The sequence below is a fragment of the Amblyraja radiata genome, chromosome 33, assembly GCF_010909765.2.
Source record: "Amblyraja radiata isolate CabotCenter1 chromosome 33, sAmbRad1.1.pri, whole genome shotgun sequence".
NCBI classification, from domain to species: Eukaryota; Metazoa; Chordata; class Chondrichthyes; order Rajiformes; family Rajidae; genus Amblyraja; species Amblyraja radiata.
This window is the reverse complement of record NC_045988.1, coordinates 23,116,193-23,132,774: the sequence shown is the minus strand read 5'-3', so window position 1 is coordinate 23,132,774 and position 16,582 is coordinate 23,116,193. Positions and strand designations below refer to the sequence as shown.

General features: G+C 46.1%; 1 protein-coding gene across 3 annotated transcripts in view; it reads left to right on the top strand.

Annotated features, from left to right (window-relative positions):
• ets1 (ETS proto-oncogene 1, transcription factor) overlaps positions 1-12,908 on the top strand; it is a 100,116-nt gene extending 87,208 nt beyond the window's left edge. For all 3 annotated transcript variants that reach the window (XM_033050015.1, XM_033050013.1, XM_033050016.1), the window contains 2 exons: positions 10,935-11,053; positions 12,082-12,908. In XM_033050015.1, coding sequence (XP_032905906.1) covers positions 10,935-11,053; positions 12,082-12,297 — 335 coding nt within the window. In that variant the 3' untranslated portion in view covers positions 12,298-12,908. The remainder of the gene's footprint in view (positions 1-10,934; positions 11,054-12,081) is intronic.
• Positions 12,909-16,582: the final 3,674 nt, after the last annotated feature.

Sequence of the window (16,582 nt, the reverse complement as noted above, 5' to 3'; positions counted from 1 at the left end):
CGCTGAGTTGTTCCAGCTTTTGTGTCCACCTTTGATTGAAGCCAGCATCTGCAGTTCTTTCCTACACTGGTGTCAGGGGTTATGGGGAGAAGGCAGGAGAATGGGGTTAGGAGGGAGATAAGATCAGCCATGATTGAATGGCGGAGTAGACTTGATGGGCCAAATGGCCTAATTCTGCTCCTATCACTTATACTCTTATGGTATATGGGGCAATTCTCCAGTCTGAGATAGGCACAAAGTGCTGGAGTAACTCAGCGGATCAGGCAGCATCCCTGAAGAGAAGGAATAGGTGAGTTTTGGGTCCAGACCCTTCAACGGACCCTTCAGCCAGCCTGAGCATTGGTTTGCGGGCACAGATATTTTATGGGCTTCATCCAGTTTCAGCTGCGAGGGTGGGACTCGGCTGAGTTTGCTGTGCATGTTGATCACTAAGTAGGCCACCCAGATGCAAAAGGCTCTTTGGTCTCACAGTGAGACGCACTCCTCCACAGTCACATGATGCGTGCCTGGGCTGCCCACCCTAGCAGAGCTCAGATGTGGTGCTGCCCTGGTTGCAGCGAGGCCCGTGCTGCCATTCGCAGTCTTCTTTATTGTTGCACGTCTGACCACACTCTCGGCAACAGTGAGAGCTGCTCGACTCTGCACCATTTAAATGTGAAGCTGTTTCACAACTGCATACGTGCGACATTTTTTAAATTTTGATATTTGCAACGGCATGTTACAGGAAGAAGCCAAAACTGTATTCCTTTTCTCTTAATGCTGCATGGGGAAATTAAATTTTTTTGTTTAGTTTACGCAGTAACAAGCCCCTCTGCACAATGTTTCTGCTTCCACCAGCGATCAGCCTGCACTCTAACCCTGTCCAACACACCAGGGACAATTTTTACTATTTTACCAAAGCCAATTAACCTCCAAACCTCTTTGGAGCGTGGGAGGAAACCAGAGCACCTGGGGAAAACCCCCGCAGGTCACGGGGAGAACGTACAAAGTCCGTACAGACAGATGCTTTTTCGCTCATTAATAAAATATAATATGAAGCAACAGCAGATGTTGTAATTTTGAGCAAAATGCAAAGTGCTGGAGGAACGCAGCAGATCAGGCAGCATCTGTGGAGGGAATGAATTGGCGACATTTCACGTCAGACTGTTCATTCCTTCCACGAGTGCTGCCTGCCTCACTGAGTTTGTTGGAACACAGAATATATTATATGATATGGCAATATCAGGCAATGATTGCCGAAATATTATTCTGTATATTGCAATGATTTCACAAATATAGAACTAGCTCTTCAATACATGACCTAGAACATTGCTGCATTTCACAGAGCAGGCTTTATATCGGATAGTACAATGTCATGCCCAGTGTTGTATTGCAGGAACTGGTCACACAAATGAAAATCCAAATGTACACAAATTCGCCCACACATTGCATAATAATTTTCCACAATAGTAGGGTGTCACAGTGGCACAGCGGTAGAGTTGCTGCCTTACAGCCCTTACAGCACCAGAGTCCCGGGTTCAATCCAGGCTACGGGTGCTGTCTGTACAGAGTCAGTTTGTTCCCCCCGTGACCCGTGTGGGTTTTCCTCGAGAACTTTGGTTTCCTCCCACACTCCACAGACGTACAGGTTTGCAGGTTAATTGGCTTGATATAAATGTAAAAATCCTCCCTAGTGTAGGATAGTGTTAATGTGCGGGGATCGTTGGTCGGTGCAGTCTCTCTCGGTGGGCCGAAGGGCCTGTTTCCACATTGTATCTCTAAACTAAACTAAGTAGTAAAATGTTTTGTGGTGTTCATTAATGACGGGAGACTTTATCTATTCCATTAGTTTAATTCTGTGAAGTGTTTGTGTGAATATTCAATGAAATGAAAGAATTATAGCAATGTATGTAGAGTGATACAACGTGGGTAGCTACAGAAAATGGGCATTACTGACTTAGGAGGAAATCAGCTTACAGCTTAGTTCGTTTAGTTTAGTTTAGGTGAGTGATTCAGTATGGAAACAAGCCCTTTGGCCTGCCCAGTCCGCGCCAACCAGCAATTACCCCGACACTGGTTCTATCCTAGAAGCCATTAACTTGAGGGAGTTAGATGAGGCCCTTGTGGCTAAAGGGATCAGGGAGTATGGAGAGAAGGCAGGTACAGGATACTGAGTTGGATGATGAGCCATGATCATATTGAATGGCTGTGCAGGCGCGAAGGGCCGAATGGCCTACTCCTGAACCTATTTTCTATGTTTCTATGTAACTTACGAAACTGCATAACTTTGGCATGTGAGAGGAAACCGGAGCATCTGGAAAAATCCCACGCGGTCACAGGGAGAACGTGCAAACTCCATACCCACAGCACCCGTGGTCAGGATCGAACCTGGGTGTCTGGAGCTGTGAGACAGCAGCTGTGCCACTGTGCCGCACAGTTAATGTTTCAGGTCATCAGCAGGTTGACCAGGTTGGAGTTTAGGTTACATCACAGGTTGTGCTTATACAAAATAAATAATGGAATCATTCACTAAGAATGTTGTTGTGAGCTGACACCATATGTGTGGCTGGTGGTGTAGTGGTGAAGTGATGGGGCCAGTAATTCTCATCGGCTTTAACCAAAGTCACAGCGGAGTGGGTTCTAATCCCACCATGGCAGGAAGTTAAATGATTGTCCTTTTTTAAATTGGAACAGCTGGTTCCCAAATGCCCTTCATCGAAATAAATCTAAATTAAAATAAATATCGTCCTAGGTAGCACAACTTCGATTTTGGGGGAAATGTATAATTCTGATCACTTTATCTGATTCTCAGTCCATGTCCAATGCATTCTTTCTGAGGTATAACATCCAGAACTATATTTTTATTTTATTTTTTAGTTCTAGGAACAGAATTAAGCCATTCGGCCCATCTTCTCTGTCATTCAATCGTGGCCAATCTACCTTTCCCTCTCAACCCCATTCCCCTGCCTGGCACCCTGTACAGTGTTGAAGGGTGATGTAAGCAGGAGTTTGTACATCTACAGCAGGTCTCCTATGTCTTAAGCACTGGTCCTGGAGATAGTCCAGCATTCAATAAGATTTTTACAATTATTTCCTGTATGTGTCCATGTTATTTGATGATCCATGTACATGAACCCACAAGGCCTTGCTTCCTCTACCCCCTCACTATTTACTGAGCCCTCTCTTCCATACTTTTTATTTTATTTTAATTTTTTGGGATGGCACGGGTGTGTAGCGGTAGAGTTGCTGCCTAACAGCGCCAGAGACCCGGGTTTGATCCTGACTACGGGTGCTGTCTGCACAGAGTTTTATATGTTCTCCCCATGACCTGTGTGGGTTTCCTACAAGATCTTCGGTTTCCTCCCACACAACAAAGGCGTACAGAATCGTCGGTTAATTGGCTTGGTTTAATTGCAAATTGTGTAGGATAGTGTTAGTGTGCAGGGATTGCTGGTCGGCACGGACTCGGTGGGCCGGAGGGCCTGTTTCCGCGCTGTATTTCCAAACTAAAACTAAACTAAACTAAACTCAAGCCAGCAGCTTCCTTGCAATGAAATCCATTCGCCACCACTTCACCCTTTCACCCATTCACTTAATTGTTTGATCTCTTTGAAGTTTAATGCTTCTGTCTGCACTGCTTATGAGTGCTATTAACCCATTTCCAAAACGTGGTTTTCTTTGCTATCTCCAAAATTGTTGCAAATATGAAGAATTGTTCATCCCCGTCACAGCTCCTGCAATTCAGAGTGTCCACCCAATGGTCCTGGGCCTACATCTCAGCCAGTTTCCTTTCAATTCCACTTCCAAGCTTCAGCTTCAGCTACAATTCCAAGCTTCAGCTTGGCCTGTGATCGCTTATGAGGCGGCCTCAGTGAAAAGAGGAACCGAGTTGTAATTTCAGGTCGATGACCCTTCATCAGAGCTGGACAAGTGAGAAAACAAAAGATAGACACAAAAAACTGGAGTAACTTAGCAGGTCAGGCAGCATCCCTGGAGGAAAGGAATAGGTGATGTTTTGGGTTGAGACCCTTCTTCAGACTGAGAGGCAGGGGGAAGGGGGGAAAGGAGAGGTGTAGACAGTGATACAGAGAGATATAGATCAAGTGAATGAAAGATATGCAAAAAAGTAATGATGATAAAAGAAACTGACCATTGATGCAGTGGGCTAGGTGAAAATGAGTTACAGACAATGAGACTGAATGAGACTTATCAAAGCGGGTTGAAGTTGGAGGTGGGGTGTGGAATGGATAGGACAAAGGGGAAATCTATGCCTAGACTGGAGGCAGGGGGGGGGGGGGGGGGGGGGGGGGGGGGGGGGATGGATGGCTGCCGGTGATTAATAAAATAAAGAGGAATACTAGAGAGAGAGTAAATAAAGGAGCATGTGAAAGCTGTGAAACGTGGTTCAGAACTGCTGTGGAAAGCTAAAATCAAAAGGACAATACCCGGTGGATCAGGCAGTGCCTATGGTGAGAGACAGATAATGTTATTGGCAGCATTGGCAGTTCTAAAGTTCACAATGTGGTCAAGTTGGTGACATAAGGAACTGCAGATGCTGGAATCTTGAGCAAAACACACAAAGTGCTGGAGGAACTCAGCGGGTCAGGCAGCATCTGCGGAGAGAATAGACATGTGAGGTTTTGGGTCGAAAAGGGGTCGCGGCCCCGAACATCGTCTGGCCATTTCCTCCACAGAGACTGCCTGACCCACTGAGTTGTTGAGTCGGAGAGTCACACAGCATGGAAACAGGCCCAGTCCCCTCAACTAACACTAGGTGTGGGCTTTCACATTCACTCATCTAATTACTGCACCCGGACGAAACCCATGTGGTCACAGTAGAGAACGTGCAAACTCCACATAGACTGCACGTGTCTGTGGTGCTGTGAGGATACAACTCCACTCGCTGCACCCCAGTGAGCAGTCAGTTAATACAATGCAACTTGGCCCAACCGATACATATGGTCCTCTGCCATAGCCTTGAGTCAAGGGTTTCGACACGAAACGTCACCCATTTCTTCTATCCAGAGATGCTGCCTGTCCCGCTGAGTTACTGCAGCATTTTGTGTCGATCTTCAGTGTAAACCAGCAACTGCAGTTCCTTCTGCATATTGAGACAGCTGCATTTCCTTTCCCTCGCTAGAGACACTGTCAAGTCGGCAGCAGTCACTGCACCACGTTCCATAGCCTTATAACTCTGGGTGAAAGTGTGACTCCTACGTTTGCCCCTCTGATCACTTGCTTTTAGTTTAGTTTTGTTTAGTTTAGATACAGTGCGGAAACAGGCCCTTCAGCCCACCGGGTCCGCGCCGACCAGCGATCCCCGCACACTAACACTATCTCCACACACGAGGAACAATTTTTACATTTACCAAGCCAATTAACATACAAACCTGTATACAGTTATGTATATTGTTTGTTCTTAATATAGAAACAAGGAACTGATGGCATGGTGGCGCAGCGCTAGAGTTGCTTCATAACAGTGTCAGAGACCCGGGCTTGATCCTGACCTCAGGCGCAGTCTGTATGGTGTTTGCACGTTCTCCCTGTGACTGCATGGGTTTTCTCCGGGTGTTCTGGTTTCTTCCCACATTCCAAAGACTTACAGGTCTGTAGGTTAATTGACTTCTGGAAATTGCCGCTAGTTTGTCGGATAGAACGATTGCACAGGTAATTGTTGGTCGGTGTGGACTCAGTGGGTCTAAGCGCCCGTTTCCACAAAGTATCTGGTTTACGCTAAAGGACGCAAAGTGTTGGAGTAACTCAGCGGGTGATGCAGCATCTCTAGATGGATGTGACGTTTCGGGTGGAAGAAGGGTCTTGACCCAAAATGACACCTATTCATGTTCTCCAAAGTTGCTATCTGAGCTGCTGAGTTACTCCAGCATCTTGTGTCCCTTTGTTCATATTCGTTTGGTTCCATCCACCTAGTCATAAATTGAGCAATTTGGTCAAATTGTTGTTGAATTCCCTCTGCTCCGTGAAAATAACCCCAACATGTTTCAGGTTTGGAGAGCAATAAGTCATGTGATAGGAGTAGAATGAGGCCATTCGGCCCATCAAGTCTACTCTGCCATTCAATCATGGCTGATCTATCTCTCCATTTTCTTGCCTTCTCCCCATAACCTCTGACGCCTGTACTGATCAAGAATCTGTCTATCTCTGCCTTAAAAATAACCACTGACTTGGCCTCCACAACCTTTGTGGCGAAGAATTCCACCGATTCACCACCCACTGAAGAAAGAAATTCCTCCTCATCTCCTTCATAAAATCTGAGGCTATGACCTCTAGTCCTAGACTCTCCCACTAGTGGAAACATCCTCTCCACATCTACTCTATCCAAGCCTTTCTCTATATTGCATGTTTCAATGAGGTCCCTCCTCATTCTTCGAAGCTCCAGCGAGCACAGTCCCAGTGCTGACAAACGCTCATCGTAGGTTAACCCACGCATTCCTGAGGACTACCATCCTGCAGGGCACGACAGTGAGTGGATCTGAAGAGGATGTTGCTGGCAATTTTACTTTAGGATCTAAGCCGCTCAACATCTGTACATTTTACTGCCACTTGCCTCAAACCCTCTTTCACTGTCTGCTTGCATTCTTGAGGAATAGGATCATCGCAGCCATTGAGGGTTTGTTAGTAAAATGAGAGACCTAAAGAGACCAGCACTGTCACCTCGTCCGAGTTGCAAACACTGACTCGCTTGTGATTATCTCCAAAAACTGCATTTTTCACAGTCCCATCAATACGTTCCCTTGTTACCAAATGGGGGCTGTGAGACACAAATACTCCATTCCCCACATAGTAATAAAATGATGCCACCGTACGTCTGGGACTTTGGCTGAATTTTTTCCTGCATGAACTTTTTTATTTGCGGATGTTGTTCGGCAAACACTATGCTCATTGTGGGTAATGTTTAGCACGTGATCCCTGGCCTCAGCTCTATTCTTAGGCTTCGGATAGAAAGGCCAGGGTTAATGGAGTGTGAAGTGTGTGGACCTTATGTTTTGGATTGCGTTGACTTTTGGACGGGTGTGAGCATTTGGGTTGAGATTCCTTAATTCTGCACATTTTGGCTCAGTGGGTAATCATCGCAGCCTTTGTGACAAAAGATGTGGCTTCACCCACCACGGCACAGACTTCATTTTACTACTCTGAAGAAGTCTGAAGAAGGGTCCTGACCCGAAACGTCACCCTGTTTGAAGAATGGTCTCGACCCGAAACGTCACCCTGTTTGAAGAAGGGACTTGCTCCGATACGCCACCCATTGCTTCTCTCCAGAGATGCTGCCTGTCCCGCTGAGTTACTCCAGCTTTCTGTGTCTATCTTCGGTTTACACCAGCATCTGCATATTCCTATACATACTTTATTTTATTATGGTGTTTATTACTTTATAACTATGTGGAAACTATTTGTGACCCTCTGCTCCCCATTTGAGTTGCGGTGGTACAAATGGAAGTCTTTTGGCAGAGGTGGCAATTCACAGTCTTCACCTCTCCTCTCCTCTCGTGAGTGGGAACTATCTCAGGCACGGTTTAATTGAGAGATACGGCATGGAAACAGGCTGTCCAACCCACTGAGACCACGCTGATCATCGATCACCCGTTCACACGTGTTATACGTTATCCCCCTTTCACATTCACTCCCCCTGCCTAGACTCCAAGGGCAATTTACGGAGACCAATTAACCTCCAAACTGCACATCTTGGGTAGACACAAAAAGCTGGAGTAACTCAGCGGGTCAAACAGCATCTCTGGAGTAAAGGAATAGGTGACGTTTCGGTCGAGACCCTCCTTCAGACCTTCAGAATGCTCCGGTTTTCCTCTCGCACTCCAAAGATGTACAGGATTGTAGGTTAATTGTCTTTGTTAAAATTGTAAATTGTCCCTAGTGCGTAGAATAGTGCTAGTGCACGGGGTGATCTCTGGTTGGTGGGTTTCCACGCTATATCTCTAACGTCAGTCCCACCCTATATTTTCTGGGAAATGTTTGCATGCTTTAGAATCACTTCCCTCTCTTTAAGCTAATATGCTAAAATTAATTTGTAGTGCATGAATTTATATTTGTTTGTAGACAAAATTGCTGGAGAAGCTCAGCGGGTGCAGCAGCATCTATGGAGCGAAGGAAATAGGCAACGTTTCGAGCCGAAACCCTTCTTATGCTGCTGCACCCGCTGGGTTTCTCCAGCACTTTTGTCTACCTTTGATTTTCCAGCATCTGTAGTTCCTTAAACATTTATATTTGTATTTCATGTGGAGGCTGCAGCTTATCAACTCTGTTTATACATGTGGTTCACTTCATTGGAGAAACCCCCTCTTGCAAATCTTTAGGAAGGCAGATACTGGTTTAAAGCAAAGATAGACACAAAAAGCTGGAGTAACTTAGTGGGTCAGGCAGCATCTATGGAGAAAAGGAATAGGTGACGCTTCGGGTCGAGATCCTGACCTGAAACATCACCTATTTCTCTTCCCCTGTTGCCGATGTTAACCTGTGCTGAGGGGTGATTTTGAGTGTTCTTTGATTAAGAATGAATGGTTACAGTAATTATACTGTAGTTTCAAAATCAGAAATTCTGGAAGGATTCAGTCCATCGAGCAGTATTTGTGGAAGGAGGAACCTGTTGATATACCAGTCAGTGATCCCACTTCAGGCCATTAAATGCTAGTGGAACTCAGCGGGTCTGGCAACATCACTATTATTTTTCCAGATTCATGTTCGTAAGTTCAAAAGTGATAGGAGCAGAATTAGGCCATTCAGCCCATCAAGTCTACTCCGCCATTCAATCATGGCTGATCTATCTCTCCCTGCTAACCGCATTCTCCTGCCTTCTCCCCATAATCCATGACACCCGTACTAATCAAGAATATCTATCTCTGCCTTAAAAATATCCATTGACGGGCTCCGCAGCCTTCTGTGGCAATATATTCCACCGATTCACCACCCTCTAAATAAATAAATTCCTCCTCATCTCCTGCCTAAAGGAACGTCCTTTAATTCTGAAGCTATGACCTCTGGTCCTAGACTCTCCCACTAGTGAAAATATCCTCTCCACATCCAAGCCTTTCACTATTCGATAAGTTTCAATGAGGTCTCCTCATCCTTCTAAACTCCAGCGAGTACAGGCCCAGTGCCGTCAAATGCTGGTCATGTGTTAACCCACTCATTCCTGAGACCATTCTTGTAAACCTTCTCTGAATCCTCTCCAGTGACAGTACATCCTTCCTCAGATATGGGGCCCAAAACTTCTCACAATACACATCCCAGCACCTGCAGTTTTATTTGTTTTCCATTAAAGTAGTTGCACCTGTTTGCTGGTCTTTGTTTTATTCTGATCCATGTGAATGTGCTGGGTCCTCTTCCTTATCCAAGGCCACAAGGAGAGATACAATCAAAGACTCAGTTTGCCAATTACACCGCCAGTATACACATCCACCAACAATTTTCCAGCGCCGTTGGTTCCAGAGCTTTTCTAGATTTTCCGTTTTGCCGGACCAACCAAGGTCACGGACTCTGCGAGTCATCGAATGGTACCGGAACGGTCCGCCGAGGGGCCGAGTTACCGGCCCGTAAAGTCGGCCTTGGAAGTCAGCTGTGGGAACGGATCTGCTGGCTCTGGCCGGGCCAGAGTTCCAAAGTCCCGGCTGCAGGGGGGCAGATTCGACACCGTTCGGCCGTGGAGGCCCGATGAGGTCGAGATCCACCACTTCACCCAGCCGAGGTGTCCCAGTTTCAGGGGGTCTTCTGGGGTGGGATTTCAAGTACTTTTACCTAGATTATAGGAAGTTCTGGACCACCATTTGCTGGAAGATCGATGGTGGATCGGTATCTTTCACTTCCCCATCTTGTATTCAAGTGAGTTACCTTTAATACAAGCTTTCAAACATTTTACATATATCGGTGAGACTTTTTGCCAGAGGGGTTTGAAGGACTTGCTCCATTATCTGTCAGGTGGTTAATGAATTGGCACCCTGGAATGTTAGTAAATGTCTTGGATTGGAAAACAAGATTAAACTGTCTCTCTTTCCCCATTTCTTCCTTCTCAACATCCTCAACACCTGGTCTTTTCTACCTGCCCTGCATCCTACCCTTTCTTCACTTTCCCTCTCAGCACCCACCAACACCCACCCCTCCCTGCTAACTTTCAACACCCTTCCTCTCTCCAATCCTCCATCTGTCCCATTGAAGCATTGTAAGAGTACAGAGGAGACATGTGAACAATTAATGGTGTTGACTTTTGCTCTAAGGCCATAGTCGTAGAGTCATACAGCGTGGAAACAGGCCCTTCGGCCCAACTTGCCCACACAGGCCAACATGTCCCAGCGACACTAGTACCACTTGCCTACTTTTGACCCACATACCTCCAAACCTGTCCTATCCAGTTCAGTGTAGTTTATTGTCACATGTACCGAGGTACAGTGAAAAGCTTTTGTTGCGCGCTATCCAGTCAGCAGAAAGACATTGTATCCGTGTAGCTGCCTTAACTGTTTCCTAAACGTTGGGATAGTCCCTGCCTCAACTACCTCCACTGGCAGCTCATTCCATACACCCACCCACCTTGTGTGAAAGGCCGATGAGATTTATTTTTTAAACCTCTTGATTGTGCACTTTACTGACCCGAGGACATAGGTTTAAGGTGAAGGGGGAAAGATTTAATAGGAATCTGAGGGGAAACGTTTTCACACAATGGATGGTGGGTGTATGCAACAAGCTGCCAGACGAGGTAGTTGAGGCTGGGACTATCCCAACGTTTAAGAAACAGTTAGACAAATAGGACATGTGTGGAGGGATATGGACCAAATGCTGGCTGGTGGGACGAGTGTAGCTGGGACATGTTGGGCAAGTTGGGCCGAAGGGCACGTTTCCACGCTATGACTCTTTGACCACAGAACTGTGTTACGGGCAAAAGCCTTTGATCTCTCGGGGATCTGTTAATGAACAAGTTCTTCTTTCCGTGACAGGCAGTGGACCCATCCAATTGTGGCAGTTCCTGTTGGAGCTCCTGACGGACAAGTCTTGCCAGTCGTTTATCAGCTGGACGGGAGACGGCTGGGAATTCAAGCTGGCAGATCCCGATGAGGTAACAATGCAGTGATTATTGATCCCGCTTCATGTGCTTCTTGTTATGAACGTGTTGGAAACATAGAAAATAGGTACAGTAGGCCATTCGGCCCTTTGAACCAGCACCGCCATTCAATATGATCATGGCTGATCATCCAAAATCAGTACCCCGTTCCTGCTTTCTCCCCATATCCCTTCATTCGGCTAGCCCTAAGAGCTATATCTAACTCTTTCTTGAATACATCCAGTGAATTGGCCTCCACTGCCTTCTGTGGCAGAGAATGTTAGGGATTTGTTTAAATTCCCCAGCAAAAACAGGCTCAGAACACAGTGCCCCGAACATCGAGTTGTAGTGTCATAGAATCAACATGGAAACAGGCCCTTCGGCCCAACATGCCAATGTTGACCAATGTGCCTCATGTGCGCTACTCCCACCTGCCTACATTTGGCCCATGTAGACACAAAAAGCTGGTGTAACTCACCGGACCAGATAGCTTCTCTGGAAAAAAGCAATTGGTGACGTTTCGAGTCGAACCCCTTCTTCAAACTGAAAGTCAGGGGAAAGAGATGTTTCTCTATATCTCACGACATCACCGTCTATATCTCTCATTTCCCTTTCCCCCGACTCAGCCTGAAGAAGGGTCTCGACTTGAAACATAACCTATTCCTTTTCTCCAGATAAACTGTCTGACCTGCTGTTACTCTAGGTTTTTGTGTCCCTCTATGGTTTAAACCAGCATCTGCAGTTCCTTCCTATACATTTGGCCCATACTTTAGAGATACAGCACGAGAGTAACCTTTCCAGCTTGACAACATCTTTCCTACACTCCTACAGCAAGAGGAAACTCAGGTGGTCACCGGTGGAACGTGCAAACTCCACAAAGATGGCACCCAAAGTCAAGGTTGAACCTGGGACTCTGGAGCTGTGAGACAGCACCTCCACCACTGTGCTGCCCTTGCATGTTATAAGTAGTCCCCTTGGCCTTCTTCTAAGCCTCAACAAAACCAGAAGATGTGTAAGTTTATGTTCGTCTCATCTATTTTCAGGTTGCCAGGCGCTGGGGGAAGAGGAAGAATAAACCAAAGATGAACTACGAGAAGCTGAGCCGCGGCCTACGCTATTACTATGACAAGAACATCATTCACAAAACAGCGGGCAAACGCTACGTGTACCGGTTTGTCTGTGACCTCCAGAGCCTGCTGGGCTACACCCCAGAGGAGCTTCACGCCATGCTGGATGTCAAACCAGACGCTGATGAGTAAGGAGCAGCCACGTATGGACTGGACTGCGGACTCTAATCCGTGCTCACTCCCAAGACTTGTATATGATTTGTTTGCTTCAGCTTGGTATAGACAGTCAAGATACATCGCTTTGAAGACGGGCGTTGAGGAACAATGCGCAACGCCACAAAAGACAAACAAAACCAGTCGTTTCTCCTTTCCAAAAAATGTTTATTTTACTTGTTTTTGGTTTTGTAAACTCTTTGTTTAAAATCCTGCCTTAATATTACAAGGTGGACAGAGCAAGGATTGTGTTAACATGAAGCATTGTGGGATATGGAACAGGCACTATCACCACGGCAACATCGTTACCACCGTTGGGCAGCTGCCATTGTTGGCAGGCCATTGCCGTCAATGGCCTTGGCCATGTTGGTGGACCGTGACTGGTGTTGCGGCTAGTTTACCGTGTTCCTTACGCGCCAGTATTTTTGCCTTAGGTTGGCCTCAATATTTGCAGTATTGTATAAGCCATTGCCAGCTGCTTGGATGAAGTGTTAAAAAGATCTATAGATCATGTCAAGACACTCGATGAAGAGCCAGAAAGCGGTTTGTAACCGAATGATGTGCCAAAAAACCCCATCTCTTAAAGCCAAGCCAGCTGGAATCTGTGTTTTGCTATTTGTCTAGTGTGACAATCAATGAGGTTAATTATATCATAGAGTCATAGAGTGATACAATGTGGTAACGGGCCCTTTGGCCCAACTTGCCAAAAACCGGCCAGCATGTCCCAGCGACACTAGCCCCACCTTGCCTGCATTTGGTCCATATCCCTCCAAACCTGTCCTATCCATGTACCTGTCTAACTGTTTCTTAAACGTTGGGATAGTCCCAGCCTCAACTACCTCCTGTGGCAGCTTGTTCCATACACCCAGCACCCCTAGTATGAAAAGGTTACCTCTCAGATTCCTATTAAATCTTTTCCCCTTCACCTTAAACCTATCAGTTATTATTTTTCATATAGGGGATTCGTCATCCAAAGTTGAGAAGGATCGACCCTGAACCACTAATACTATGGTCCACGTCAAACACCTGGTATGTCATGGCCTATCTCCCAGTCTCACCATTCTAAAGCCTTTATATAGTATTTATCTCACTGTTCCCGACTATAACTGCCCATTATGAAAGTGTGCATATTCTATGCAACGCCATCACTTGTTGGGACAGTACCTGTAAAAAGCTGATCAAAAAGTAGTGGTCATAGTATTATTGCAGGAAGGTGAAAAGAGACGAGGAAAGATTGGCATCAGTTTTTAAATCTAGTAAAATTCACCACATTCGCGTGCCATCAGAGAAGTGGAATTAAGGACGGAGATATTCCTCAGGCCATCTCTAAGCTCCGCAGCCTTGCAGGTGAAGTACGTTGAGACGCTCTTTCTAATCTGCAGGGACAATAGAGGTTGCCTTGAATGAACGGACATTTTAACCCTGAAATCTGAAGAATTCTGGTCTGAAGAAGGTTCTCGACCCAAAACGTCACCTATTCCTTTTCTCCAGACATGCCGCCTGACCTGCTGAATTACTCCAACTTTTTGTGTCTTATCTTCAGTTTCAACCCTTCAAACTGCTCAAAGTTGAAGAGGCAGGCTGAAAATCTGTTTGTCGAGTTGACTGAAGTTGAGGAGAAACTCCGTTGTTGAGGCTATGCAAGGACCCAGACCATTATTTCTCATGACCCTTCGAACCATGAATTCAGGATGCTTTATGCTCACTGTTTCTTTGCCATCTTCGACAAGGTGAATACTGTTTTGTGCCTTCACTTCTGAAATTTTCCACCAGAGTGTTCAGATGGTATTCACAGCGAGAGTTTGTTGCAAGTTTCTGTTCTCTTTTTGCATTGTTAAAGATGTGTTTGTATCAGTTATCGGTATGTGTAATTATGCCATCTGTGAGACTTCTGTGGGCAATGTATTCTTAGAGCCATAGAGGGTTACAGCATGGAAACAGGCCCTTCGGCCCAACTTGCCCACACCGGCCACATGTCCCAGCTACACTAGTCCTGCCTGCCTGCGTTTGGCCCATGTCCCTCCAAACTTGTCCTATCCATGTGCATGTCTAACTGTTTCTTAAATGTTGGGATAGTCCCAGCCTCAACTACCTCCTCTGGCAGCTTGTTCCATACACCCACCACCCTTTGTGTGAAAATGTTACAGCTCAGATTACTATTAAATCTTTTCCCCTTCACCTTAAACCTATGTCATCTGGTCCTCGATTTACCTACTACTGGGCAAGAGACTCTGTGCATCTACGCATTTCTATTCTTCTCATGATTTTATATACCTTGATAAGATCACCCCTCATCCTCCTGCGCTCCAAGGAATGGAGTCCCAACCTACTCAACCTCTCCCTATAGTTTAGACCCTCCAGTCCTGGCAACATCCTCGTAAATCTTCTCTGTACCCTTTCCAGCTTGACAACATCTTTCCTATAACACGGTGACCCCAACTGAACACAATACTCTAAATGTGGCCTTACCAACGCCTTAATCGACTGCGTTTCTCTCTGACCATGCTGAGCGTCTTCTTAGTGAAGAAGTGAGATCTTGCAGTGTATAATGTCGGGAGATTCACATTTACTGGGTCCACAAGGCAAGTTGCATTTCCGTTGTGTGCAGCCAACTCTATCACAAGTGGCAATAAGCAAATGAGTCTTGTCAGAATAGTAAGAGCACGTGTGAAATTCAGTACACTCTGCCAATGAGAGATAATTTGTGCTCCTCAAATAACTTTTCCCAAGGGCACCCTTTCTTCTGAGGATTCAGGCCACAAAACAAAAAATAGACTTGTATTCATATCTCTTTCAAGCCCTCAGGCTGAGCTGTGAAAGCCTATGTCCCGCTTCAGTTGAGAAGGCAGTGTGGCATCATTTGTCCCCAAACAACTGAGAAATAATGGCCAGATTATCAGTTTGTAAAGACTGGATGCGGGACAAATACCGACCAGATATGAGTGTGCAGATGTGTCAGAAGCAACTGCAGATGCTGATTTATACCGGAGATAGACACAAAATGCTGGAGTGACCCAGCAGGCCAGACAGCATCTCTGGAGAGAAGGGATAGGTGGCTTTTTGGGTTGGAACCCTTCTTCAGACTGAAAGATAGAAGTGGTGGTAGGGGGAACTAACCTTAACTCAAATTGAATAGAAGTCTCGACTCGATTTCTCCTCCCCCCCTCCCCCCCCAGCCCCACTTCTACCTTACAGTCTGAAGAAGGGTTCTGACCTGAAACTTCACCTATTTCTTTTCTCCAGGGATGCTGACTGACCCATTGAGTCATCCCAGCATTTTGTGTCTATCTTATGGGTGTGTAGATGCTGCTTCCTGCGCACATTGAATTCTAATGTTCACCTTTTCCACAAAGGCTGGTATTATGTCGAGGCCCGTTACTATGTAGAGAGAGGGAAAGCTGCAGCTGAGGTCGACACAGTTTCAGTGTGCTTGTAGCAGGCTGGTGCAGGGGTTGATACAAACAGGCTTCCAGGTGGCCAGCTAGATAGCACCTACCAAACCCACCACCTCCATAAGCTAGGAAGACAAGGGCAGCAAAGGCCTGTGGACACCACCAGCAGCAAGTTTCCCAACAAGCCAGCCGCACACTCCCATCTTGAATCCTTCACCGTCTCTGGATTGAAATCCTGCAACAACCCCCTGACGATATTGTGGTGTACCCGACCTCAAGGACTGCAGCACTGCAAGAAGCCAATTCACCACCATCTTGTATAAGACTCTAACTGGTGAGGCCGCATTTAGATTAATGTGTTCAGTTCTTGGCACCATGTTGTAGGAAAGATGTTGTCAAGCTGGAAAGGGTACTGAGGATTACAAGGCAGCGTGGGACAGGAACTTATGTAAATGCAGATGCAGCCTGGAACCATATGATGAATTTGATGAATATTTGTTTTTAAAGTGCCTTCTGTTATTTTCCTTCAAAGCAAAGTGAGGAGAGAGAACATCACTGAATCGTAGGCCCAGGAAGAGTGAGGCTTTGACTGATGGCCAGAGGTGTATAGAGCAGTACATCGTACCTGAGAGATGTAGGAATCCCAGCTGCAAATGCCCTAAGATTAAACATCCTGACAGAGGTTGAGAGGAAGCTCACAATGTGTCTGCTTTCTGTGGATGTTTAAGATGGCTGAGTTCTTGATTAAGAATAGCGGGGGATAATATGACATTTAGGACGATTATTAGACAGTGAGCGGGAACCGAAGTCTGAGAAGTGTTTCTAGAGTATAAGCACAGTTAAGAGATGCATCGTATGACCAAAGCCTCCTC